Here is a 27,573-nt window from a genome sequence, read left to right as displayed (position 1 = left end):
CAGACTCGCTCTCCCGCTAAGACACCAGAGGCTGTGGGGAGAGGCCTGTATCCCTGACGGCCGGGCTGAACAATCTTTACCGGTATCGCAATAGGTGAGCGCCGTCCAATCAGTGGGGGCCACACCACCCGCACTCACAGACTGTACTGCCTACAGGGAGACTAGGCTTGAGGGTGGAGGAAAAAATTAACCAAGAGGAATGCGGCTGCCGGAGGCCGGGCGCACCACCTGTGCGGCTGCTTCCAGGCCAAGTCCCAGGCAGCCCACAGGTACCACAGCCAGGGAGCCCACGGAGCTCATGGCCCCGCTTAAAGAAGGCGGTGCCAGCGCCTGCCCTAGAAACACACCGCTTGGCGAGGTGATCTCTCCCCAGGAGGACACAGACCCTGAAAGGCACCACCAGACACGGCCGGAGGCAGGGGAAGCCAAGATCTTCCCGACCGCAGCAGCGTTACCGGGGAAAACCCCGCAGCGCGCGAGCTCCCACCCGGCGTGGCCACCCGCCGGCTGGCGGGCCGGAGACGGCGGCTCCCTTAGCCGCTCCCGAGTCCCAGCGTCCTCTGAGCAGGCCGCTGCGGAACCAGGCCAGTTGCCACCACTGCCCTCACCTCCCCGGCCGCGCTGCCCACCTCTGCGCGGGGACCCGTCGATGCTCTCGGCGCTGGACGAGTGCGCGTCGGCTGGGGCCCTGCGCAGGCTGAAGTAGCCGCGGGACCGCGAGGCGCCGCTCCGGGGAGAGGGACCGCCGGGCGCGCCGCCATCCCTGCGCGCGAAGATGCCGCTGAAGAAGCGCAGCAGCCGGTGCTCCGAGGCGCCGCCAGGGCCCGCGGCCGCCGCCCGCGCGCGCTCCAGCCGCTGCAGGTCGCTGTTGTCCAGCGTGCGGTTCTTGCTCTTGCTGCGCTCCCAGCGCTCCAGGTCCGAGAGCGCGTCGTTCTTGCTGAGCACCTCGCCCACGTCCAGGGTGTTGCGCTTCTCCGAGGCCGGCGGCGCGGGGGCCTCCGCGGGCTCCAGGGCGGCCCCGGGGTCGGCCGCGGCCTCGCCGCCCGGCGCCCAAGCCAGGCTCCCGGAGCTGCTGTGGCGCCTCCCGCGGCCCAGCGCCCGACTCCGCGGCGCCTCGGGCCCGCTCCAGTGCCTGAAGCTGAGGCTCCGCCGCAGGGGCGCGGCTCGGACCCCCTCCACGTCGGGGCTGCCGGGCGCGGGCGAGCCGGGCCCCTCCTCCACTGCCGGGGGGCTGCCGGCCAGGTCCGCGGGCTCGGGGCCGCGTGCGCAAGGCCGGAGCCGCCCGAGCTCCAGCTGCCCGGTGCTGCGGGTGCGGAAGGTGCGGAAGTCCCAGGCGCGCGGCCGGCGTTCCTCGGGGTCCTCAGCGCCCGCCGCCGCCGCCGCCGCCGCCTCCTCCTCGGCCTCCTCCACCAGCCGCCCGGGCGCGTCCGGGGAGCGCGCGGGCCGGGGCCTCCGAGCGGGGCGCGGGTCGGGGCCGCCGGGGCCCGGCGCGGCCAGCTGGTCCTTCCTGACCATGGTCACGGAGATGCGGTAGACGGTCTTCCGGGGGGGCGTCCCGCGCGGCATCGTGTCCGCGGGCGGAGACGCGGGCTCGCCGCTGCCGTCCAGCAGGTACATGTCGCCCGGGGCCGTGGCCGCCGCGCCGCCCGCCGGGGCCCCGCCGCATCCAGCGCGCCGCGGGCAGGGACGCGCGGTCGGGCGGTCGCGGGGCGAGGCGGGGAGAGCGGGCGCGCCCGGGGTGGGCCCACGCCCCCCCCCCCCCGCTCGCCTCGAGGGCTGCGCTCAGGCTGCGGGGACGGCACCCCTGGCGCCCGCCGGCCCGTGCGCCGCGCGGCCCGAGTGCGGGGGTCCGGGCCCGGGGCGCCCAGCCATGGGCCGGCGGGGCCGGTGGGCGGAGCGGCGGGCGGGCGGTCAGGCGCGGGGACGGTCTCGCCGGCAGGTGCGGCCGCGGCGCGCGGGGCCCGGGGCGGGCGGCGGCGCCCGCGGCTTCATTGTCTACGGCGCGGGGCCCGCTCGCATTTCCAGGCCTTTTCTGCACAGTTCGCGGCTCCGCAGCCTCCGCCACTCCCCGAAATGGGCCGCGCGGGCAGCTGCGCCGGCCGCGGCCGAGGGGCGGGCGGGCGGCGGTTTAAAATGGAAATGCGCGCCGGGGCGGGGCGGGCGGGGGCCGACGTGCAGCGACCGCGGGCCGCGCGCCCAGCCCGGCGGCCGAGTCCCGGGAGCGCGGCGGCGGCGGCGGCGGCGGGAGCGCGGCCCCGCGGGCAAGGCAGAAGCACCGGGCTGGATCGCCGCCGCGCGGACCGGAGCCTCCGGGGGGCGGGCCTGGCACCGGGCCTGAACCCTCACCCTACACTAACCCTACACTCCAGGGCGTGGCCCGCAAAAAGAAAACATGGGCCGGGTCTCACCAGTTTATTTGAAGCATCTGTCCTCCCCGTAGAGCTCTGTGGAGGCTGCAACTCAAACAACGACTTATTTAAAAAGCGAGAGATCTCAGGTGCTTGTTACCCCTCCCAAGTGTACTTGCATACTTGTACTCAGAAGGAGCAAGTTTATGGCCTGGAAGGAGGGAGCAAGGGAGGGACCTTCTTGCTTCCAGTGATGGTGCAGTTCACGCCACTGCCCTCCAAGTGAAGGACCATGCAGTTTCACTCCTGAAATACTGTTTTAGGAGTAAGTTCCCCAATGTGTGGGAAATGCCCCTGCCAGTTTAAGAGGCAGGAGAACACAGTGTTGCAAACGTGCGTGTCCAAGCCTGTCCGCCACCTCACCGTCTCCTATTTCACACCTGTAACTTGGGGAGGAAGAAAATCGGAACTAAACTCTCTGTGGTCTTGTGAGGACTGAATCAGCGAAGGTGCTGTGTGCCAGGCAGTGTGTGGGAGTGCTAAACGCTGCCTGCTGGGTTTCTCTTCCATCAGATTCCCCTGCCTGCTCCCTCCTGGCTACATAGATCCTGGTCCTTGATATGACCTGATGCAGAACAATATTCTTATGCAGATCAACCTGTTAGTTCTTCCTGAGGTCTCGAATGTAGGGCTTTCCATTGGCTTCTTCCAAGTGTCAGAAGGAAAATGTCATGAAGGGTCCGCTAATCAAACTGGATGCTTACACAGGCTTCTCGAGGCCTGGAAATGCAAAAGACACAGGAGACGCTCTTTCTGAGGGAGAGAGCTCCTTGGCAGGCCACCACCATTCTGGGATTCTGCGGCTGCTGGTCCTGGCCTCCCCTCCTTGCCTATCACCAAACACCGTGCCCAGAGCACTGAAAAGGACACAAAGATGCACGACGAGGCCTCTTAGGAAAGAAGTTATAGCTGAGGAAGTCTGGATTTTACTCAGAGTGAAATTAAACATGCGGATTTAGTGACACAGGTCAGAGAGACCGCTGGTTGATTCTATTTCCTTTTAAGAAGATACTTTGGAACAGAGGATTTTTAGAGTGGGGAAAATATATGATACCACATAAGGGTAGGCATGTGTCGTTACACCTTTGTCCAAACACAAATACACGGCCCCAAGAGTGAATCCCAAGGTAAACTATAGACTCTGAGTGATAATAAGGTGCCAACATCAGTTCATCGATTATACCAAACGTACCACTCTGGAGGGAATGTGGATAGTGCGGGGAAGCTATGCATGGGTCGGGGCAGGGGGTACACGGGAACTCTCTGCACCTTCTGTTCAAAACTGCTGTTAACCAAAAACTGCTCTGAAAGATAAAATCCATTAAAACAAAAGTTTAAAACAATTCTGACCACCCCCGGTGGCTGTACCTGGACACGACTGCCACAATCACAGAATCGTTGCAAGCTCTGTCCACCTACTCTTGGCGCTCAAGGGTTCAAGGGCAGTGCCTCTAACATTCCTCGAGTGCAAAGTTAGGGAACCCCAGAACAGATCTGGCTTACCTTCAGAGTTTCAATGAAAAGCCCTCTCTGATAAGACCCAGGAACCAGCAACTTCCAGAGCGGCACACAGACCCTGACCAGCTCTCAGGATGAGGTTTCTAGAGCCCATCAGCTTAGGTGGATGCAGAGGGGGCTCAGAGAGGGTGGGTGCTTTCCCCGAGGCTACACAGCTCACTGCTGAGCGCGGAACCCAGGGTCTTTTTGGGGGGTCGCACTACCTGTGCCCATCCCCCTTGCCACCGTGGCATTTTTTTTGGTCCTTGTGAGCATCGCCGTTTGCTTTGTTAACAGCAGAGAGAGAAATGTGTAAGGCTGAGCTTGATGCTAATCAGATGTAAATAATACCAACATCTAGCAAGCTTCCATGTACTCATTCACTTTTCTGTTTGCTCATTTATTCATCAAATGCATGTTGGACACTGACCGCAGCGCTACACAGTGAGAAGGCAGGGCCTCTGTCCTCAAAGAACTCACAAAGTTGTGGGAAAAAATGGTGTTTTCAAGGCCACGTGGTTTCACACAAAGCCGGTGTGGGGGAGGCACAAGGATGGGAGACAGAGCAGAGCCCTGCCGGTCTGTCTCCGGGGTGAGCACTAATAACACTGGGTGGGGTCTACCCTTTCAAGGCTGTAGCTGTGTGGACAGAAAGGTCAGGCCGGCTTTAAGTGGAGACTCAAACCTCACCTGCAGAGAGGCAGGGGCCTCTGTGCGCGCAGGGGGGGGGGGGGGGGGGGGGGAAGGGTGACTCATGGGGAATCAGAACCCAGGGCTCCTAACTTCCCCTGGGACCTATTCTCACTTTTTAAGACCAAGGCAACTTTCAAGTTTGGAGATAGGTTTTCCTATGAAATTAGCCCATCGTCAAGACACAGATCCTGCTTGTCATCCGAGGTATTCGTAGAGCCAAACGTAAAAAGTAAAACCCCATTCCTAGAGCACTCCATACGGAACTGCTGGGGTCTTGCACGATGCCGGCAGGGTTATCCTGAATCCAGCCCAGGGTTTGCACGTTGCTGTGGGAGGACTCAGTCCGCAGAGTAGAAGGTTCCATTTGATCCACCTTACATGACCAGGAATCTCCGGGATGGTGCTAAATGAGGGGACCTCTTTCAGCCACGGCCCGGGATGCCCACTGACTCACACTGCTTTTGCCTCCCAGGAAAGCATTTATTTTCCACACCAAGTACAATGATCCCGCACCAGGCCTGACTGTCTAGGCTGAAACAACCCGGGAGAATCACCTCTCCCTACTGCCCTGGATACATGGGCTCGCCCGATGCAAAGAATCAGAGGCTCAGACAGATCCTGCCACTCCAAAATCTAAATCCCCGTTTAATGCAGCCAGACCTGCCTTTTAAAAATAGAAACGGTCATGCTATGTATATTCAGGTGGCACTAGGCTTTCTTTTTCTGTTGCTTTTTAAACTGACCCATCTAGACCATCATTTCTTAAATTTTTCTGTGCCTTAGAATAGATCACCATTTTGGCTTATTTAAAAAAAAAAAAAAAGTCTGTAGGTGTTATCAATACTCAATCAAAACCAAATTGAAGGCAGGCAAATCCTCAATGCTGCAGGGGCTCCTTATAGGGAAGGAATGCAGAGGGATCTAGGAATGGGGAGCGGCCCTACGTACACCCCGATTCCATCCTCGTCCCCCCTCCCCCCATCCCAGCAGCCGGCTTTGCACTCCTATTCCGGGTTTATGGGATCTTTTGGCCACCTTCCCAAGACTTCCCCCGGCCTGGGCCATTTCTAGCTATCTATAAATTAAACATCCTCCATGAGAGTATTATTTCGCAAGTGTTACTAGAGCTGATAAGCCTTAGTTAAAGGGAATCTCTGGTAGTCAGCAGAGCCGTCTGCTCCTGGAGCTGACTTTCCAAGTCACAGAACTTGCCAGCTAGTAATCACATTTACGGCATCACAGCAGAACCACGTGTGTGGGCCACCGCAACCAGCCAACCACTGACCTTGCCCGGCTCTGCACTCCCACCCTAGCAGCAACAAAGCCCCTCCCCCAGTTCACGGGGCACTCTCCAGACCGGTTTCTGGCAGCAGGTTGACTGACTGAAAGATACAGAAGAAGCAAAAGGAAAGGCATTTGTGCTCAACCCACAATTCCCCAATTCACCTTCTGGCATGAGACTCAAGTCAGATCACCCCGGGGGGAAGGAAGGCTTTCTGCTCTCAGATCTACCGTGTTGTTCGGCTTCTGCAGACGGACGACCCTGCGGTCAACCCTGCCTGGACTGGACTCATTAGGGGCCCCACTTTTCTCCTTTTATTAGCTGGGGGTTAAAACAAACACAAAAGAGGTAAGAACCTGACAAATCACGGAGGGGCCAGTGGGCTCGGTCCCTGAGGCCAGGACATTCTGGTCTAGCGGGAAGAGGTCTCAGCACTTACGTCCTACCTGCATTTGTCCTCGGGGGCCAACAATAATGCAGCCACGGCCACCCCAACCTTGGACGGTCCCACGCATATGAACACGAAGACCCCGGGAGGCTGTGCCTGGGCTCCACGCTCTTTTCATTTTTTTTTTTTTTTTTAAGTTTGTTTATTTTTGAGACAGAGACAGACAGAGCATGAACGGGGGAGGGTCAGACAGAGGGAGACACAGAATCTGAAACAGGCTCCAGGCTCTGAGCTGTCAGCGCAGAGCCTGACGCGGGGCTCGAACTCACGGACCGCGAGATCATGACCTGACCTGAAGTCGGCCGCCCAACCGACTGAGCCACCCAGGCGCCCCTCTTTTCACTTTTAACCGGAGGCCCCACGGTGTCACCTCAATGGGCAGCACCAACCACGCTCCTGATGGAAGGAGCCAGAACAACAGGTCAGCAACTACTTTAATCAAAACCGAATTTGGGTTGACTTCACGGGGAGAGGGCTTTTCCAGTCCGCTTCCCGTTGGAAGGCATCTGGAGATCAGAGAATCAGGCTGTTTTATACGAGGCCCAGAGTTGGGTGCCCCTGTGGGAGGGGTGGGGCAGAGGGGGAGTGAGAGACCCCCCCACCAAGCCCTGGTCTGCGGCACCCCAAGTTCAGCTCGGTGGCCCGTGAACGAAGGGCTTCTCTGGGCAGCCTTCCCCTGGTTCTGGGCGCCAGGTGAACACGACGAGACGCTGACACTCGGCAGGACGCCTGCGCGGTTGCACTTTGCTCACAGAAGATTCTGCAAGGCGAATCAGAACCCGCGACCCCGGCGGTCTGTGGCACCGCCCCCCCAACCTGACAGCACGAGGCCACCTGCCCGCACATGTTCTGCTCCCCAGCCAGACGATGGTGGAGAACAAACGGACTGTGCCCAGAGCACTCTGCTCGCTGATGGGGTAGCTGGGGGGTGAGGGGACACCCAAGTGTCCTAAGTAACCGCTATCCAGAAGGAAGTGTTACATAGGAGAGGAAGGAGGCAGGTAAGAAGAAGGCAGAAAACGGTTGTTTCCTGCTGGAACATTCAAAAACGGCTTCAAGAGGGAGCGGTATTTGGTCTTCACCCAGACAGGGTGGTCAACCTCAGCGCCACGGACGCTCCGGACTCGGGTCCTTTGTTGCCGAGGGCCCATCCTGGGGATCGTAGGGTTCTGAGCAGAACCCCTGGCCTCCCCCTGCTCATGCCAATACACCCCTCCCCCAAACCACAGCAGCTAAAAATGTGTGCAAATATTGCCAGATGTCACCAGGGGAGAACCACTGCTCCCAAGGGACAGGCAAGGCACACTCGCGTGAAAAGGGAAGGGGTGGTTCCCGCGTGTCTCCGAGTTCTCATTTTATTATTTTATTGATGCAGCCATCCTCTCTTGCCTCTGTATATGACACGAGAAAGCTCTAGACGGTCCCTCTGTAAGAAAAGAAGCAATTATTTCCAGTAACCCTTCCCCAAATAGGGAGAAGAACAAGAGTGACAGACGAGGCCACCAGGAGTCCTCGCTCGGTGACCGATGAGTCCTCAATTACCATTGGTTTAAATCAATAAGTATCATGGACATGATGACAATGCGGGAAAGGAAATAAAACTAAGTTTCGCCAAAAATGAGCGATTTAAAATCCAAAGCATCGTTGTGTCGTTCTCAATCAGAAAACACCCTAAGCATGACGCGTGAACACTCTGGGCCATGAGCCGCCTGTGGGGGAGACAGGCCAGCACGTACAAGGGGTCGACGGAGCGCATGAGCACCTGTAATCGCAGGTAAGCTCGCTGGCTCGCCCTCCAGGGAGCTCCCACAATGAGCCTCTGCCGGGACCTGTGCGCGGGGCTGCTCCGGCCAGCGTACCCCCGGTCTGGAGCTGCCTTGACCCACTGTCCCCTCCCGGTTACTCCCGCACGAGGCCAGGCTGGCATCCTCCACTCACAGCAAGCGAGGGCTAGAAGCAACCTTAATCCAGCCCATCTTACAGATACGGCAGATTCCTCCACACAATCTGGTGCAGGGAGCCAAGAGGAAGCAGAGCAAACCAAGCTGAAAGCTCACCCACACTTCCGTAGGCCAAGGGGGAAAAGCCTTGGCTTTAAAAATATTCCCCAAAGAGTCCCTCGTGAGTAGCTTCGCACTCCCCAAACAAAGGAAAACGTCAGAAATTTCTCGGTGGTCCTTCTTGCTAAACGCCAGACAAAGGGGACTCGAGATGAAATGCAAAGCACACATATTAAGCGTCACTTTGGTGAAACGAATACACACACCACACTCTGGTTTGCGTCACAACCACAGGGTCCCCCGGGGATGGTCACTCTTGAGGTGCCGGGCACTGGCTGCGGCCAGAGCTTCCCTCAGGGATGCTCAGCTTTTCTCTCCAGTCTTCGGCGCTCTGGGGACACACAGCTGAGGAATCAGAAGGATTTAATCAAGGGTAACACTCAGCTGTGCACCTGTCCCCCGAACAGCTGCAAAGAAGCTCTGGAATTTGTGTGGAGAAAGACCAAGAAATTCCTACCGATTACCTAATCTGCCCCGTCTTCAAGTGCACACGGGACCGGGCCTGTCAGGTCGCGAAACTTCCTCTTCAGGATCCGCCGGAAGAGATTCATCTGCACAATCATCTTCCTACAGACATTACAATTAAAACACGAGGAGGGTCTGATCGGGTCAGGGACGCCCCCGAATAGCCTCCAGGAGTGGAAGCAAATACCATGAGCTGTCAAACAGCCACTTAAATATGCTTTGACAACTTCTGGATGCTTACCAAGTTTGTTTTCAGACCCGCTGACCACCCCACCCCACCCCACCCCCGCCCCGCCAAAGATTTGTGAAGTCGGGGACTTCTACGAAAATAAAAAACATCCAGGCCACAAATAACACCCTGGGAATTTCTGTCCGTACCATTACAAAGCTCGAGAAAAGCCTATTTGGGCAGAGTTATCACTTCTGCACCCCTTTTGGGATTTGGCTGCTGAGATATCTGGAAATCTTTTATCTGTGCCCAGGGGACCTGAAGGTTTGATATATTTCCCTCTAAATGTGGAAAACAACATGACTAAGAAGTGGGTTCAGAGCCCAGACCCCCCACCCCCACCACAGTCGGCAGTGGGAGACACGTGACCACCCTGCTGCCTTTATTAGCCAATGTGTCACCAGCTCCCGCACTCCCCGGGGGGGGGGGGGGGTGGGGTGGTGGAGGATAAACGCACGCTGGTAGCAGCCGCCACCCCCTTGCTCCTTACGATTTGCATAAAAGCTCCTGAGAAAGAGGAGAAGTGGGTCACGGGGACCAGTTCTGACACAATAAGATGAAATAAAACATCCGTGCCGTCTCATCTTCCTGCCACGCACGGCTCATCAGCAACCTGCGGGCACAGAGCAGGGGGGAGGCGTCCCTACGGTGGGAAGACGCTGCTGGGGGGGGGGGGGGGGGGGGGGAGGGGGCAAAGAGCTGTGGCAGCCCCGGAGCCTCCTCCCTGCGCCTTGATGTATGTTGTGCTAAGCTCGCCTCCTTGGGGGGGGGGGGGGGGGGGGGAATCACCACCAGCTCCAGAACCTTCCATGAGGGGAAGGGGAGGGATGATAGACAGAAGTGCCGTGGCCCAACAATTTGTGGGGCGCCGACGTCTTTCCTGACCCTCCCCTGTAGCGCCACCTCTGTCCCTAGGAGAGGTGCCGAAGACAGTGGCGTGGCTGGTTTGGTACCAACACAGAAGTCCTCAAATCCGGACAAGGACGTTCGTGGCCCCTGGGCCATCCAGCTCAGGACACTACTGTCGGGGGATCGCCAGGTGGCCTGGCAGTGAGTGGGTGCTCATGCCGTGCCCCAGGTCCCCTTTCCTCCTGTCACTGCCTGGCAGACACCCCAAGGGAGGCGCCTAGGGAGCATGGCACCCATGCGGAGAGCCAGGCCACACTGCCTCCTGCACTCAGGTCTTGCCCTTCGCTGTTTCCTAAGGCCTCCTCCCAAGGTCACGCCCTGAACCACCCAGACTGTGCCCATCCACCCTCCCCTCCTGGCCACAACCGTCCCCAACATGCGTCTTCTCTCTCATACTCCTGCTTCAGAGGCTCGCCTGACACGTGTCCTTCCCAACCTTGCAGACCCTCCTCTGTCCTGCCAAGGCCACGGCACATCCCTTGTCTAGTGCCGGTCCCTGACGCCCGAGACCCCACCGTGGACTTGCGTGGGTCCATCCGAACTCCAGCCCGCGGGACCAGGGCGCCACAAACTGCATCCACGGAGCAGACAAGAGCGGGAGCACGGGGCCCCATCGCAGCTGCCCACACAGTGAGGGGGCCCCGCAGCCCTGGTCCCCCACGATCCCATTCCGACGACGCAAACCCGTAGGCTGCCCTGAAAACACGGGGTGCCACAGCCCGGAGCTGCTGTCCTCCGGGCCCCCCAACCACACTCGCCTCTCCTGCTCAGAGCTGGCCACCGGACCACGTTCCATCAACCACGATCACCTCCTCTCCCTCAGCCAGCGCTGAAAACACTCAGTGATCTCCCACTGAATAAAAACCAAACAGAGGCCTCCCCTCCGTGTGCCCTCTGGCCCCCTCCCAGGCGCCTCCCACCTCCTCGAGGGTGCACTGGGCTTCCTTCCTCTTCACCCTTCACTGGATTTCCAGAACGAGCGGACAGCCCGGCCCAGCCCTTCTGCAGCAATGGGAGCCCAGGCCACAATTCCGCTCAGAGACGCCCTGTCACCTGCAGAAGGAAGCGGCCACTCCTTAACCTGGCATTCCGGGCCTGGGACAGCCCCCTGCCACCCCTGCTGGGCCGAGTGGCTAAGGGCTGAGCTCTTAGGCCAGAATGATGCAAAGCAAGCCCTGTGTGACTTCGGGAAAGTGACCTTGAAGTCTCCGGGCCCAGTTTCATTTGGCAGGAAGGCCGTGAAGACAGGGGAGATGTGACAACGAAATGTGTATGAAGCATCTGTCCCAGTGCTTAGAACAAATGTGTGCTGCCTGCTGCCTCCCAAGATCCTTCATTCCTTCCCAGGCCTTTCCAACTCCTTTCTAGTCCTGACCATGCCACACCCGGTCTCTCCACGGTCATCTGCTGGGGCTGGCAGGATCAGCCAAGTCCACCTCGTTGTTGGGGCCTGGCCAGCCCTTCTCAGTGTCAATCCCCTGTCTGACCTCACACTTGCCCTTTACATAACCACCTCCCCGAGAAGACCTGGGTCCTTGAGACAGGAGCAGCAACTTTATCTCTAAACCCCGGGCCCTATCAGTGTTCTGCTTGATAAATGGTGCCGGGTGTTAACTTTTACCAGTCCAGGCGGCTGATTCAAGATCAATTCTGGAAGGGAGCAGTGGTGCCTCGGTCATGTTGCAGGTAACAGCAGAGGTCGGCTGATGCCCGTTTACACTGCTACACCACCTGGCAGCCCCCAACCCCCACGAGTTTATCTTCGAGGTCTCCAGCGGTGAGGGAAAGGCGTGGAGGGGAGGGTGATTCACTTCTTCCCGTGGCCACAAACCTCCTCCACCGCAGCTGATCTTGGGTGGCCGCCCCTGAGAAAACGTGACCCTCCTTCATGGACCACATGAAGCCATGCTTGGGGGTGGGGAGTTTCCAGAGTGTGACTGCCTGGGGGGAAAGCCTGCCCGGCAGCTGGCCAGAATTGAGGGGGGCAGGGGGCAGGGTCTGGAGCCTCAAGTAAGCACTCCAAGGAGAGGGGATCCCCTGGTGGGCGGCTCCTTCCTTGCCCGCCCATCCAGCCTGGGCCACGCTCACTATGCAGAGGAAACAGCCAGGATGAGAGCGGGTCAGCTGGTTGGCCAAGATTCAGCTAGCAAGGGCTGCCTGCGGGCCCTGGGCCTTCACCGAGATAGAAGGAAATGCAAGCCATCCATCGATCCTGGAGTTCGGGATCCTCACTAAGACCTAGAACACCTGAAATAACTTAGAACCATCTACAGAGAGGGTAATGACGAGTGAACCCACAGTTAACGCAAGGATCTAACGGCCCGGGGCCTTGGCACCTGGCACTTCGGAAGTGCTCAAAATGATGGTTTTCGTTTTTCAAGTGGCACATTCCGGAAAGCTGTTGGGAGCTGCGAGGGGACCCTGCGCGGGGGACTGCAGGCTGAGAAGTCCCCCATGAAGAGGGCTGCACGTGTGTGTGTGTGCAAACACCACCCGCCACTGTACTGTCAAAGAATTTCCAGAGAAGCATCAGAGGGCACTGGGCGTTTCTGGGCATGTACAACGGGATGTTCGCACAAAAGGTCTTTTTCCCTGGAAGAACTCCAGGGAATTAGGAGTCAACATGCAAGGAAATCTAACACCCGAGATGGCCATTTACCCAAGCAGGCTACCCAGACTCCCCACCGCTGCTTCGGCACATTCCAGCATTCACAGGACGCCATTGAATGCCAAGGCGAGGGGATAAACGTGGGGCCTCCAGCCCACTCACACCACTTGGGCACCACGCAGGTTGCCTGGGTCCACACTCTGCCAACCTGGCCGGCGGCAGCCTCGTTCCTGAGAAACAACGTCCAGCCGCGGTGTGGCCACGAGACGCACACCTTCCGTGCACCTCCTGGCTTCAGGGGAGATACAAAAACATGTATTTTACATTGACTGGAGATTCCCGGGCCCCAAAAAGCCTACGTGTATGGGGCTATACCACCTACCAGAAAGGGGTAGCCTGGGTTTAAAGGCACCAGGCGTAAGCTGGCCCACCCCAAGCCAGACCTTCTAGCCCTTCTGCCTACACTGCAGGAGCCTGCTCACCCTGACCCTCCCTCTGCAGCCCCGGGCCCCTCGATGGGCCTCAAGGCTCAGCCAGACCAACTCTCAGCTGCCCCTTCCAATCTTAGCCAAGGCCAGGCTCAGCCGGAGGCACTTGAGAGATATTAATTCGGCGAATCCAGCTTATTCCCCCAAATGCTCCTATGTCATAAGGACTATTATTATCCCTCTTCTAACACAGAGAAAGTTGTAGTCACCGGTGGGAAAGGGGGCCCTGGATCTCAGGGTTAGGGGTGGAGCTGGACTGGAGCCCAGCCCTGACCCCCAGACTCTCAGGAAAAGCACCAACTCCACCCAAGAAGTAAGGCTGACACGTGCCCCCCACCCCACGTGGCCCTGCCTCTAGGGAGAGCCCAGCGGGTCCGCAAAGGGAGGCAGCAAAGGCAGTCAAGGTGCCTCCAATAAAATCCTGAAGGGCTTTGCTGGAGCTAGTCCTTCCGCTCTGCTCGGAAGGTGAGGGTGGAGAGGAGAGGGAGGGAGAGAAAGGGGAAGGGAAAGGAGGAGAGCAAAGTGGAAATGACTTTGGGAGCAAACAGAGATGGTGGTTAAAATACACACACACACACACACACACACACACACACAAGCCCCTCACCCTACCGCCCTACTTCCCAGGGATGGGACACTGAAAGCCCAAGGCAGGCTGCTTTTCTGATCTGTATCTCAAGGACAGGCCCCAGTCCTGAGATTAATATTATCCCCAAATTCCCCTTCAGGACTCTGCTTTCCTTCTAGAGCTCCTGGAAAGACTGAGTAAACCCTCTGCTACCCTGACCACCCCCCGCCCCCCCGCCCAAGCCCTCACTGGCTTCAAGCTGGCTTCTGTTACTCTACCCCCCCAACCCCCCACGCCCTGCACTGGCTTCAAGCTGGCCTCTGCTTCCACCCAGGACTCCAGGGTGGCCTTGCAGGAAAACCAAAGTGGCCCCAATTCACTAAATCCACTGCCCAGCCCATCTGCTGGCCCCACCTCTCTCTGCCTGAGATCCCGACCCAGTGGCCTCTCCCTCCTCGTTCTCGCCCTTGACCTTGACCCTGGAAGGCCACAGGAAAGTCGGCCAATTGCGGAGGACCTCCCTTCCTTAAAGCAGAAATACTCACTTATAAATAAGCCATAAATTCTCACCATCAGACACATTCTGGATATAATGAGATCAGTACAAAGGCCTGGGCTTTTGGAAAACGGAGCGCTTCGCAGAAAACACGGAGACCTTCTGAGGGTCTGTCAACTCAGTCCCTCCAAAGGGAGCATTAGGAGCATTATTTCTAGAGCAAAACATCCTGGGGCACCTGGGTGGCTCAGTCAGTCATGATCTCACTCAGGGTCTGTGAGTTTGAGCCCCACGTCGGGTTCTGTGCTGACAGCTGGGAGCCTAGAGCCCCCACTCACACACACACACACTCTCTCTCTCTCTCTCTCAAAAATAAACATGAAAAAATGTTTAAAGCAAAACCTCATTTCTAGTAACAAAGACATTCTGCTAATGAAAAAGTGTGCACAAAGGAGCAAAAACGCTTTAAGATCGGGGTGAAAGCGTGAAGGAAAAATTTCCATAGATGTTTCATTGGCCACCAAGGTTTTAATAACCTTAACCATCAAGGCAAATTTTTCAATTTGTCTGCTCATAGTCTACTCTGGCTGCTACAACAGGGTATGACAGACTGCGGGGGGGTGAGAGAGGGTTAAGCAACCCGAGTTTATTTTCTCCAAGTTCAGGGTGTCAGCAGGGCTGGTTTCTTCTGAGGCCTCTCTCTTTGGCTCGTAGATGGCGTCCCCCACTGTGTCCTCACGTGGTGGTCCCTCTGTGCCTGCCTGTGTCCTAATCTCCTCTTATGAGGATGCCAGTCACAGATTAGGGTCCATCCTAGTGACTTCAATTTTCACTTAATGACTTCTTTAAAGACCTCTCTCCAAAGGCACCTGGACGGCTCTGTCAGTTAAGCCTCCGACTTCGGCTCAGGCCATGATCTCACAGTTGTGAGTTCGAGCCCCACGTCGGGCTCTGCGCCGACACCTCAGAGCCTGGAGTCTGCTTGGGATTCTGTGTCTCCCCCTCTCTCTCTCTGCCCCTCCCCCACTCGTGCTCTCTTTCAAAAATAAATAAACACTAAAAAAACAAAAATGAAAGACCCTTCTCCAAATAGTCATATCCTGACATACTGGGGGATGGCGGGGGGCAGGGGGCCTAGAGCTTTAACATTCGAAACAATTCAGCTCCTGACAGTTATGATTCTTAAAGTAAGGGGAGCATTTGGTGAATGACATTTGGATTTACAAAACACTTTTTTTTCGCCTCCCCCAGGAAGATCTCAAAGCAGCCCCGCCATCAATAGGCCCTTCAAGGCACAGCTCAGCTCCCAGGCTGCCCGGTGCTCCCGCTGGAATAACAGTTACTAGTCAGGCAAGAAGCCCGGCTCCCCCTACATGATGACCCAGTACAGCCTGCTCCACCTGGAAGAAGCAGGGGACACCCCTCCCCATTCAGTCTCCCTGCCACGCTCTCACAGAAACCGGGGAAATCAACCACACACGTGAGAGTTGGGATCGGTTTGGGTTTCTGCCTTTCCCTGGAACACTTTACTGGATTCATCTAAAAGCAAGCATGTGTCGCTCACATACTAAACCACGATCCATGTACACAGTCGGCAGCGTCCACTGAAGACCCCCAGCACGAGGCCAGATGCAATGCTCCGGTTTCTTTTATGCCATTTTGTTACACTGCGTTATTAACATACACAAATCAAGACTTTAGGCTTGAAGCTCTTGGTTCTTTTTTTTTTTTTTTTTTTTTAAGTTTATTTTATTTGTGTTCAGAGAGACAGAGAGAGCGTGAGCAGGGGAGGAGCAGAGACAGGGACAGGGAGGATCCCCAGCAGGCTGGAGCATGGCCTGAGCCGAAATCAAGAGTTGGAAGCATCACTGACTGAGCCACCCAGCAGCCCCGTTGGTTTTGTTTTGTTTTGTTTTCAAGGTAGCTCTAAAAACAGGGATACGATGACCAATGACCCTGTCGCAAAGAAGGCGTCTCTTTCAGACCAGCATATCTGCCTCCAAGGTGGAAATAAGGCCCCAAGATAAATGACAGCAATATTCTCTCCTGCCTCATTAGCAATCATCAGCAGGCTTGGGCCAGTAGGAAAACGGGGGTTGGAGTCTTGGGTCTTACTGGAGTCTTTTTTTTTTTTTTTTTTTTAAGAACTGGTGTATTTTTAAAAAAGTTTTTTTTTTATTTTTTTTAATTTAAAAAAAAAATTTTTTTTAACGTTTATTTATTTTTGAGACAGAGAGAGACAGAGCATGAACGGGGGAGGGTCAGAGAGAGGGAGACAAAGAATCTGAAACAGGCTCCAGGCTCCGAGCTGTCAGCACAGAGCCCAACGCGGGGCTTGAACTCACGGACCGCGAGATCGTGACCTGGCTGAAGTCGGACGCTTAACCGACTGAGCCACCCAGGCGCCCCTTAAAAAAATTTTTAACACTTATTATTTTTGAGGGACAGAGACAGGCAGAGTATGAGCAGAGGAGCAGCAGAGAGAGAGAGGGAGACGCTGAATCCGAAACAGGCTCCAGGCTCCGAGCTGTCAGCACAGAGCCCGACGCGGGGCTCGAACCCACAAACCGTGAGATCATGACCTGAGCTGAAATCGGATGCTTCACCGACTGAGCCACCCAGACACCCCTTGGGTCTTACTGGAGTCTTAAAGGACGACCTGTACATCTGTGCAGGGAAGGAAAAGACATGCCAGGCACTACCTTCTGGGTACATGATGCCCAGCAAAGTTTGTGCCGCCCTGCCAGCCGCTTCCTGGAAGAATCAAAGCTCCAAGGGCCTAGCCTCACTCTGCACCGGCCCCTCCCTCTTCCTTACAGGTCAGGATCAAAGACCAGGACCTTTTTCCAACAGAGTCCCCCATGGCATGCAGGACAGACAGAGCCTCACTGGGGATGGAAAAGAGGAGCTTGGAAATCTCCAGTGAACAAACTGAAGCACGAATAAATCACACTTTCTGAAACGTCATTACAAATATGTATAAGACACTGCAGCTTACTTGCCCACAAAGTCAGGAATCCTGCTCCGGGGAGGCCAGGGGAACACAGGGAAGGCACCTGCTCTTGTCAAATGCAGCCGCCCTGCACTGGGGACCAGACTCAGCCACAGCCTGGCCGGAGATACACTTTGCTTGTTCCTGGGCGATCAGGTAAAAGCTTTCCCTTTGGAAACTGGGGGCGGGGAGTACAATAGCGGTGAACTAAAGGGACGGGGACACAAGAGACTCACAGAGAAGTGAGGCCATCAAGGCTGGGACAGACGGGGCTGTGCAGATCTAGGATATTGGGACTCCCAAAGAGATCCCGGGCATCCTTAGGATTACCATTCCTAGAAACAGACTCGAGACACGTCGCTTCCCAGTTCTGTATCTGCCACGGCGCCCGCCCACCCAGGTTATTAATACGCGGCAGGAAGACCGCATACACCCGACAGCCAAGGATGACCTCCCAGTGGAATAAAGTGCTTCACGGAACAAAAATAGAGGCAGTGCCCCTTCTTCTATATTCCGGCTTCTGTACACTTCATTAATTCCCTGTTCTCGGTTCCAGCATGAATAAATTTTCAAAGCATATGTCTGCTTTTAAATCTCTGCTGACCTTGTGTGGAACGCGCAAAATGTTTCTGTTAACACAAAGCTGAACACAACACAAAATGAAAAAACTGGGGATCACTCTGGGCTCGGTAATTAAGATTCCTTATTCATGCAATTGCTTTGTTTGAAATTATAGGATTCAATCAGAAAGTCATTCTCTTTCCCAGTTTGCTGGGCTTCCTATATGAATGCAAATCACAGTGACAAAGACACAACATAAGGATTGAAAATACACTGCTTCCTCCTTAATAAATGTTTAAATTTGCTCCCCATCTAGCTGTGAGAAGCAGCTCAGAGACTCGGATAGAATATGTCGGATATTTTCATTCTAATTTTCTTGAGACCATCTGCCTCCCCAGAAATACAGCAGAGATCTCTGACGGGGACTCTTCAGAGGAAGTCATCCTCAAGCCTATCCTGCGGGAAGGCAAGAAAAGAGAAGATCCTCAGAAAGCCCTGTGGGTTAAGACTGGACCAATGTCAACTTCAGGACTGGCCCGGGGGCACTACTGATCACCAATATCCAGTTCACGTCACTTGCAATGTGTCACTGTCCCGAGATCACTTCATCTCCACTAAACCCACGCAGGGACGTCTGAAGATGGCCCTCGGCTGGGTGACCCACTCTTTATTCCGGTCTCCACCGCGCGACAGTGATGAACCTATTAATATCTTTCTGCCCCTCACACGGTCTGCAGCGTACGTGATGATGTGGTTTACTGTGACCCTTTTCAATCCGTCGTGTGTTAAGATATTCAATTGGAAAATCTGTTTCCTTACCATCGTAGCTACGCAGTTAAGCAACCCCAGCTGTCCAGGAAATACCACCGCAATGAACACATTATTGGGCAGAGAAGAATCAATTGGGGTTCCTGTCAACGATTTCACATGCTGCACAGAGAGGCCCAGGGAAAAAGAAGAAGAAGGAAAAAGAGCCCACATGACATTAAATACACGTTATGAATAAAACCCCTTCTCTGCATCTATCACTTCCCCTGGTCCAGACCGAAATACACAGCGAGAGAACATTCATTACAGTCTCCTCCCAGGAACTCTGAAGACTTCTCTTCTGGTTCTTCGTACTTTCTAAACCTGAGTTGTATTGTTTTTTAAGGGAAAGGTTATTTTTAATTTTTCAGCTTAGACGTAGGCTGGCTTTTCAACACGTTTGTTTATGCTGTGAACAAAATATAAATGATTTTTTTTAAGTTTATTTGTTTTTGAGAGAGGGAGAGCGAGCGCATGAGCGGGGGAGGGGCAGAGAGAGCCGGAGACACGGAATCCGAAGCCGGCTCCGGGTTCCGAGCCGTCAGTACAGAGCCCGACGCGGGGCCTGAACCCACCAGCCGTGAGATCACGACCTGAGCCGAAGTCGGACACTCAACCGACTGAGCCACCCAGGCGCCCCTAAATGATTTAAAAAACCAAGCATCTTTCCATCTACCCCCCTGTCTTCTACTCATGCTGACCACCTTAAAATCCTTCTGGGAAAGTTCTCCCTCTGCTACTTCATCCCCCCAACAATATGCTAAGTTGGGACAAATCACAGAGAAGAAACCAGTCAATCGACACCCCTTTTCCTTAAGTAACAAAGCAAGACGGTGCCCCACACAGCAGCTGGGCACGATTCCCTCTTTGCAGAGGAGGAAGGGGCTCTGAGAGGTCAAGGACTTGCCCAGGGCCAGCGAGCTAACACGTGGATGGTGAGGGACGTCGAGCCAGGTCAGCTGCCCCCAAAGCGAGGCTCTGTTCCCTCTCGGGGCTAAACTGCCATCCCACACTTGTCAATGGGGGAACTGGTATTTGCTTCCACTCTTGTTCATGCCGGGAGCTGAGCCCTCTTCCCTGAGGGTTCAGCGAAGTCTATGAAAGGACAATGGGGGATCTCTGGCTTTCCCATGTGTGCCCCTCCCCAGCCCCCCAGTAGAGCGCTGTTCTCTTTGGGTGTGACTGGGTTGTCACCTTCCAGACGTGTGACCGGCTCACTTGCTTAAGGCAGTGCCTTGAGGTTGGGTGACCCAACGGGGAGAATGGAGAAGACAGGGAGTCTCGGGGAAACAGGGGCCCCGGGGAGGGCCTTGGGCTGGAAGGACAGAATCGCAGCCTGCAGTACACAGAGGCTGGAGAGTGACCAGATGGCCCAGGTGGCATCCCTGATAAACATGGAAACAGGGCCCGGCCCCGGGGGGGGGGGGGGGGGGGGGGCAGGCGGGCTGCTCCCAGGGGGCGAGCTTGTCCACATGGGCACTCACTGAGACCCTTTCCTCTGCCTTCTGGGAGGCAGGTCAGAGAGTCTCTTGCTCAGTCAAGGTACTTTGTAAAATGAAGGTCAGCTGAACCCCTTTGGTATGCTGCACAGTCATTATCACTCTGTATTTCTCTCCCAATTAAATAACGATTAAAAACTCAAGTGTAAAAAACAAACAGGGTGCTTTAAACCTTAAGCATTTCAGAAGACACCTGGTGTGATGTAAGACTAATTTTCATCAAGGGAAGACATATTCAGAGATGGTATCTTGCCTTTAAATACCCGCCCATCCCTGTAGGCTGTTTTATATCCTTTCTCAAACAAGACAGGGTAAAAAATATAAATCGACCTATCAAGCACCCTGAAAATCTCTATTCCTTTAGCTCAGGTTCCTAGAAGCAAAGTTCCAGGGTCACAGCGTACAAACCTTTTATCAATTCACATTTCCAAACAGCTTTCTAGAAAAGGTAAACGATTTCAACTCCATGATTACGAGGGTGGGAGAGGAGGGCGTTCAGGGCTGCCCACGCACACCCTCACCCACCAACACACCAGCTTCTTCCTACCCCCACAGCAAGGCCATAGAAGAGGGGGTTTCTATGTCACTGTCATCAGTGGTTTTAATGTCTGCTTATTTGCTCAAATCGTATCTCAGATTAACTGTTTTTTGCCCATTCCGTCTGTGACATTCACTGCAAGTATGTTTTCCTTACCGTGTCAAAATGGGGATCAGCGTACATCAAAAATAAAGAATATGAAGAATGCTGCTGATGTGAATATTCGGGGCACTTCTCTCGGCAATACAAGTCTCTCTCCCGCTGGCATTACGCATCCAGTGGTCCCCATCTTGTGTTGGCTGACTCTGAATGAAGCCAAGAGTTGCAGAGCCTGGGGCACAGGCTAGAATATAGTTTTTCTAGACTTCTAACTGCCACTGCAGCTAAGCTCACAGGTTTGTAATTTGCAGAAACCACACTTTTTTTCTCCTCTGAAAACTGGCACTTGTTTTCATGTTGAGCTTTCTGCGTGCTATTTGCCAGGTACTCCAGAGCAGCAGGGTGGGAGGGGTAGAGGGCGAGCTCGTGTGCAAGCAGCCCCAGGACCTCAGAAGACACTGCATGCCATACAGGAGTGTGCAGAATTCATGTTCTTTCTTCTCTGCCTGCTGTATCCCCAGTGCCTGGAACTGCCATGGAGAACAACTAACATTGGATGGATGGATGGACGGATGGAAGGATGGATGGATGGACGGATGGATGGATGGATGGATGGACGGATGGACGGATGGACGGACGAACAGACAGATGGATGGACGGATGGATGAACAGATGGATGAGGTAATGGGACATGGGGAAACAGAGGAAGGGGAGCGTAAGGGGGGGGGGGGGGGATGAGGGGATGAATGAACCCATAAACCCACCCAGCTCCCAGAGCAGCAAAGGGCTCCCTCCTCTCAGGTCTGCTCTATGCATATTTTCATCATCTCCACCCAAAGATCATGCTCCAATCAAAAAGACATTTTTCTGATCGTCCACCAGCCTGGTCAGTCATCTAGTTTGACTTACTGAATTCTGTTGCTTCGGAAACTCCATAAATTAACCCAAGCTAGAAATGACAAAGCCTCTACTTTGATACAAGAGGCACTCCAGAATAAATAACAAGAGAAGCTAGCCTATGATCTAACGGAGGCACTGAAGTATTTCTAATTGATTTCCATTTCGTCAACCCCATGACGCCTAGGCACACCCCCCAGGTCCCTGCATCAGTGACACATCGGGCAGTGATCCTGAGCAGTGCCATTTGAAATCGTGGCGCCTCTAGGCACTGCTCCTTGGCATGTGGTCCCTGGACCAGCAGAATCTGCAGAGAACATGGCATGGGTGTTACAAATGCAGAGTCTTGGGCCCCGGCCCATGCTCCCAGAATCACAATCTCAGGGGGCGGGACCCCGGGCTCTGTTTCAAGAAGCCCCTAGATTCTTCTCATGCATCTCCACACAAGTGTGCAAAGCACCGCTCCCGGGCACGGAGTGTTGATATCTTCTGTGACATTTCAGATGTAACAGATTACGTTTTAGATAAACAACTGACTAAACGTCTTAAAATGACTGATTTAGTAAAAAGCCAAATGTTCTCTTTTTCCCCACCCTCCCTCCCCTTCCCCTCAGTTTTGGAAGAATGGTACATCATTGAAAGGATCATTAAAGTAACACATTTTTAAAAGACATACACAAGCGTGAGAGGCTTTTAAAGTATGACAAAGGCAATGATGGAATAATGGAAAACTTAAAATCTTTGGAAGTAGAGACAGAGCTGCACCCAAAAAGGTCACCAGAACTTACTCTGTCATAGAAAAATAAACCTCTCGGCTAGACTCACTCCGTGGTTTAGGAAAAACTGACGTTCCCCTCCGCCCCACAAAGTCCTCCAGGAGCTCTCTGCCCAGTGACCACACTCACCTCCCCATCGGCGGGGGGGGGGGGGACGACACCTCCTCCAGGGAGCCCTCTGCCCGTCTCCCTAAACAGCAATACAACTAAGTTCCAATGCATATCCAGCACAGGGGTCTAAAAGAAACCTTTTAAAAATGTTTAACCATCCTCCTTTGGGACTGTCACAAAAGTCACACCGTCCTGTGTCCGCCAAGATCCAATCGGAGGAGGCACGGTACTGGTCAGGGATCAGCAGGGCGACGACAGGTGGGACCAACACCACCACTACGGAAAGCTAACACAGATCAGGCGCTCAGAGCATCGCAGGCGCCAGGGCGCGTGCATGTCCCACACGGTGGCACTTGGTCCCCAGCAACTCCCCGAGCAGGTACCACTACCCGCCGACTTTTTCCCACAACAGGCCAGGGGCGCAGAGTCACTCGAGCTGCACAGCAGAGCGGGAAGGGAGGGCAGAGCCGTCTGAACTCGAGTCAGCCTGGCTCCAAGACGCCAGCTCCTGATGTAAGAGCCGGAAAATGCTCAGGAGGGGAGGATGTTCTGAGCAGGGCCGCCGGGCACAGGCCAACCACTGCAGCCCTCCCTGAACGTGGCTTTGGCACGGGTGCAGGGAGGGCGTGCTCCTGGGGCTGGGGCTGAGTTCACGAGGGGAATGGAAAACCCTGTTTGCACAGCGGAACCTCGCCCACAGAGCCTTTGGAGCCCGACTTCAGGCATCTACTTCAGGCAACTCTGAAAATGCCACATGCAGACTCTTCACGGGACCTTACTACATGGGCCCGGGCTGGCCCACCGATGGCCCGTCCCTGGCCCTGCTACAGGGACGGGGGGACACTGTCACAGTCTCAGGACACAGCCCAAACAAGAACAGGGCAAAGGGAAAGATAAGAGTCTGAAGATCACTGCCTGCGGAGGCAGAGGACGGAGAGGGGCAGGCCTGGGGGGGACCTGGACGTTGCAAGAAGACAGCGGTAGGCGGAGGTGGCCTGGCGCAGACACAACAAACACGCTCCCAGACGAAGCCTTCTCGGCACCAGCCCACAGCAGTGTGTGGCTGTCGAAGAACACTGGGAGTGGGGGTGTCCTCAAGGTAAGAGGTCATCCGTGCTCATCTCAGTCACCCCGGTACTTTCCAACCTTCTTTGATTAGATTTTGTGTGTGTGTCGGCGGGGGGGGGGGGGGGGGGGGGGGGGGGGCATTAACCGAAGGATTTAGTTCTTCAGAAGCGGCAACAACCTGCTGTGATGGGGGACGTGGTCCATGATGGGGGGTAGGTGCCCGCAGGGCGGGGGGCGGTGCCCGCACCACACCGTCACGTCCTGGACGATAAAATAACGATGAGATCAGGGACCCCTGGGTGGCTCAGTGGGTTGAGGGTCCGACTCTTGATTTCAGCTCGGGTCACGATCTCCCAGTTTGTGAGTTCGAGCCCCGCGTCAGCTCTGCACTGGCAGCTCGGAGCCTGCTTGGGACTCTCTCTCCCCCCGTCTCTGCTCATTCTCAATCTCTCTCTCCCCCTCTCCCAAAACAAATAAAGAAACTTAAAAAAAAGTGACGACGATGATGAGATCAGGCTACACCGTGGCAGAAGTTCATCCCAGATGTGGAGGCCCCACCCCGTCAATACCAGGATTCGTTTGGTCAGCGACCGCAGTGCGATTCCTCAACTGAAAACCTCCGTAACGCAGGCTCGCAGGCCTCCTGGCAGAGCGGGGACTTTCACATTACTCAGGTGCCCTCAGGTAAGTATCTTCTCCCTGCTCAGCAAATCACTTAAATGCTTTCACGGCAGGCAGACTGCGATGGGTCGTCAACCTGATAATTACAGGACTCATTTCCACGCACTTGTGACCAACTAGCTGGCGCTTCAGAAAGCCAACGAGGCTGCCCTTCGTGTTGCTGGGCTACCGTCAAGGTCAGGACACCAACCCCACGCGGACCTTCCAGGGCAGGATGAACTCGCCCCCCTAACCTCCTTTTACGTTGGCGACGTCTGTCTGAGTCAGCAACTCGGCACAGTTTGGTGAACCCACCTTTCACTTCACGTACAGCCAGTGACAGTTCAACCTTGATTCTACTCTGCTGGCCTTGAGGCACAGGGGTGTGAGATCTGGAGCCCTTACCCCCGTCAGCAGCGCCCCCTTATGCTTGACTGTGCTCTGCAGAAAGTCACTCTTGAAAGAGACACGATGACTATCAAAAAAATACTTCTATGGGGCGCCTGCGTAGCTCAGTTGGTTAAGCGTCTGGCTTTGGCTCAGGCCATGATCTCGCGGTTCGTGGGTTCGAGCCCCGCCCGCATCAGGCTCTGTGTTGACAGCTCAGAGCCTGCAGCCTGCTTCAGATTCTGCCTCCCTTGCTCTCTGCCCCTCCCCTGCTTACCTACTCACTCACTCTCTCTCTCTCTCTCTCTCTCTCTCTCTCAAAAATAAAAAAAAAAAAAAATTTTTAATATTTCTATGTAGGTCAATCTGTCACCCTGAGTGGGCACCCTGAGTGGCTCAGTCGGTCGAGTGTCCAATCTCGTAGCTCGTGAGTTCGAGCCCCGCATCGGGCTCTCTGCTGTTACCGCAGAGCCCTTTTTGGATCCTCTGTCCCCCCTCTCTCTCTGCCCCTCTCCAGATCTCTCTCAAAAATAAAACAATAAACATTAAAAAAAAATCTTGGGGCACCTGGGTGCTTCAGTTGGTTAAACCAACTTCAGCTCAGGGTATGATCTCACGGGTCCCAGGTTCGAGCCCCGTGTCGGGCTCTGTGCTGACAGCTCAGAGCCTGGAGCCTGCTTCGGATTCCGTGTCTCCCTCTCTCCTTGCCCCTCTCCCACTCACTCGCGCGCACACACACTCTCTCTCAAGAATAAGTAAACATTAAACAAAGTTAATTAAATAAATATACCAATCAACAGGTCATGGTACACCAATGGATGCGATGCCACCTGGCGGGACCTCCCCACCACGGTCCACTATGTCAAACCCCAGAGCCCTTTTAGCCAACTTCTCACAGATCACCTGTGGACCGAACGCCTGACGTGGCTTTGCCTCGTGCTTCTTCAACGTGGACATCTGAATGATTCCCTCCCAGTGGAGGGACCACAGTTGATCTCCCGTTCAGGGGGAGTAACACACTGTGAGCAGACTGTTTATTCCAGAGCCGAGAACGATGAAGAGCCTCTCATATAAACGGGGGCGCTCCTCCGGGGCTGCAAAGCATGGACTCCTTGGAAACGCCTGTGTAAGGACCAGCACGTCCAACAGACAAACATTAACAACAAACTCTCAGGAGAAGTCCCCATGGAGACAGACCTATCAGTGGACTTGCCACATGAGCGGGAGATGGGAAAGAGAATGCACTGGCAATGTGCTGTTTCCTCCTTCCCACTCCTCCTCGCTATTATCTGATCTGGAAGAAATCTGGCTGCGCTCCAGGATTTCTTCCCATCCTATCATCTCGCCTCCAAGGACTCCATCCAGCACCTCCCAGCCACCTGCGGCGGAAGCAGCTCAAAGAGCCCTGTGACATCTGCGAGGCTGACTTTCCATGGCTTCTAAAACTCCCCATTTCCAAAACGTGAACCCTGCTCTGCGGGAGAGCACCCCCACTTTGTGGCTGGGGGCGCCACCCCTCCGGCCTTTCCAGCCCTCCTCTAGCACTGGCACAAAGCGAGGGCAAGCACACCGCGGGGCTCTGTCGTCCGCTTCCTTTGGTTCGATAATGTTTTCCCGCAGTGGATGATCACAGGGCTCAGAAGAGCCAAATGTGCCTGTTGGCTCAGACATCGGGGACCCGCTTCAAGAGACAGTATGATGGGGAAGATAAGTCTGTCTCTAAATTACGCTCCAACGGCACGCTTCCCAGTCCCAGGCTTCCCATCCGAAGTCAGGGAAATAGGATCACACTCACACTGACCCACAAGGTAGATAACCTGACCCCCAGGGCCCCTGCAGATGGGCAAGGTAAATCCCTAGGGACTCCCCAGTAAAGATGTGCTTGTAACACCGAACAGACAGATTTCCCTTACATCAAAAAGTTAGTTTCTTCCCTTTCTTCCATGGCACTATGATCACTCTTGAAGGACGAAACACAATTTAGAAGACAATTAGGGAGGAGCGCCTGGGTGGCTCGGTGAGCTGAGCATCTGACTCTCGTTTTGGCTCAGGCCATGATCTCACGCTTCGTGGGATCAAGCCCCACGTCGGGACTCTGTGCTGACAGCGAGAAGTCTGCCTGGGATTCTCTCTCTCCACCCCTCCCCTGCTAGTGTGCATACACTCTCTCTCTCCCTCTCTCTCAAAATAAATAAGCATGAGAAAAGAAAAGAAAAAGAAAAAGACCATTCAGAGGAAAGCATTAACGTCCTTTACGCTCTCCAAGAACCCCGGGGTCACGGGCACCCTCTCCCTGGGCCTCGGTTTCCTCCCCTGCAGCGTGAAGGCACAGGAAGAAGACGGTCACGGAGAACTTTCCCAGCCCTCCTGAGGGAATCTGCTGCAAAGCCAAACTGCTCCTCGAGTCGCTTTTTCTTCCTTTGAAAACCAATTGTTCCGTCTGTGCTTCCTCACAAACACGGCCCTCCACCCCCTGTGACTTCCTGAGGCCAAAGGACCTTGGCTGCGGGAGCCGCAATGATGCACCTCCCGGCGCATCAGCCAAGCGGAGGTCACGGGTGGGCCTGTCTTGGGACAGCTGGCCCCCGTGGATGCCTTTGCCGACAGCCGCTGGGACACACAAAGGGCGGGAAGGACAAGTTCAAGCACGACGGTGCACTAAATCCTGGCTGACCCAAGCCCGAATCCCCAGGCGCATGCCCCGCTGTGGGAAGGCTCTCCCGGAGGACTTGGCTTTCTGCCTCCAGATAAACGCAAAAGGCTCTCACTACCTGCAGGCCAGGCTTTCCTCGGTCAGGAAAACTCTCTTCCCACCAATGTCTTTGGTCGCCGCCCCGGGAGGGTGCGTGCGGAAGGCAGAAGGCCCCAGCCACATGGTTCTTGGTAAATCCTCCCCACCAAATGCCCCCAAACTGCAGGGAAGAAAGAAACACACACCTGAGGGAAACCCGCCCCCCCCACCCCCACCTGCCAGGGGCCAGGTCTTAGGAGAGGGTTCCCTGGTTGCGGGGGCGGCTGAGCTGACTT

General features: G+C 55.3%; 1 protein-coding gene across 20 annotated transcripts in view; it reads right to left on the bottom strand.

The window, feature by feature from the left end:
• The window catches only part of AGAP1 (ArfGAP with GTPase domain, ankyrin repeat and PH domain 1), a 553,911-nt gene that overhangs the window by 400,812 nt on the left and 125,526 nt on the right, over positions 1–27,573 (bottom strand). For 4 of the 20 annotated variants that reach the window (XR_006713257.1, XM_045481817.1, XM_045481822.1 and 1 more), the window contains exon 1: positions 609–1,884. The exons of 7 other annotated variants lie outside the window; for them this stretch is intronic. Coding sequence is in view for 11 of the 13 variants with exons in the window: in XM_045481817.1 (XP_045337773.1) it covers positions 609–1,617 (1,009 nt within the window). In the remaining 2 variants the exon portion in view is untranslated. Of the gene's footprint in view, positions 1–608; positions 2,153–27,573 lie in introns of those variants that run through there. 9 more of the 20 variants (XM_045481834.1, XM_045481835.1, XM_045481833.1 and 6 more) reach the window with 9 other exon arrangements.

Source organism: Leopardus geoffroyi, chromosome C1 (assembly GCF_018350155.1).
Source record: "Leopardus geoffroyi isolate Oge1 chromosome C1, O.geoffroyi_Oge1_pat1.0, whole genome shotgun sequence".
Lineage (NCBI taxonomy): Eukaryota > Metazoa > Chordata > Mammalia > Carnivora > Felidae > Leopardus > Leopardus geoffroyi.
This window is presented reverse-complemented; position numbering and strand designations above follow the sequence as displayed.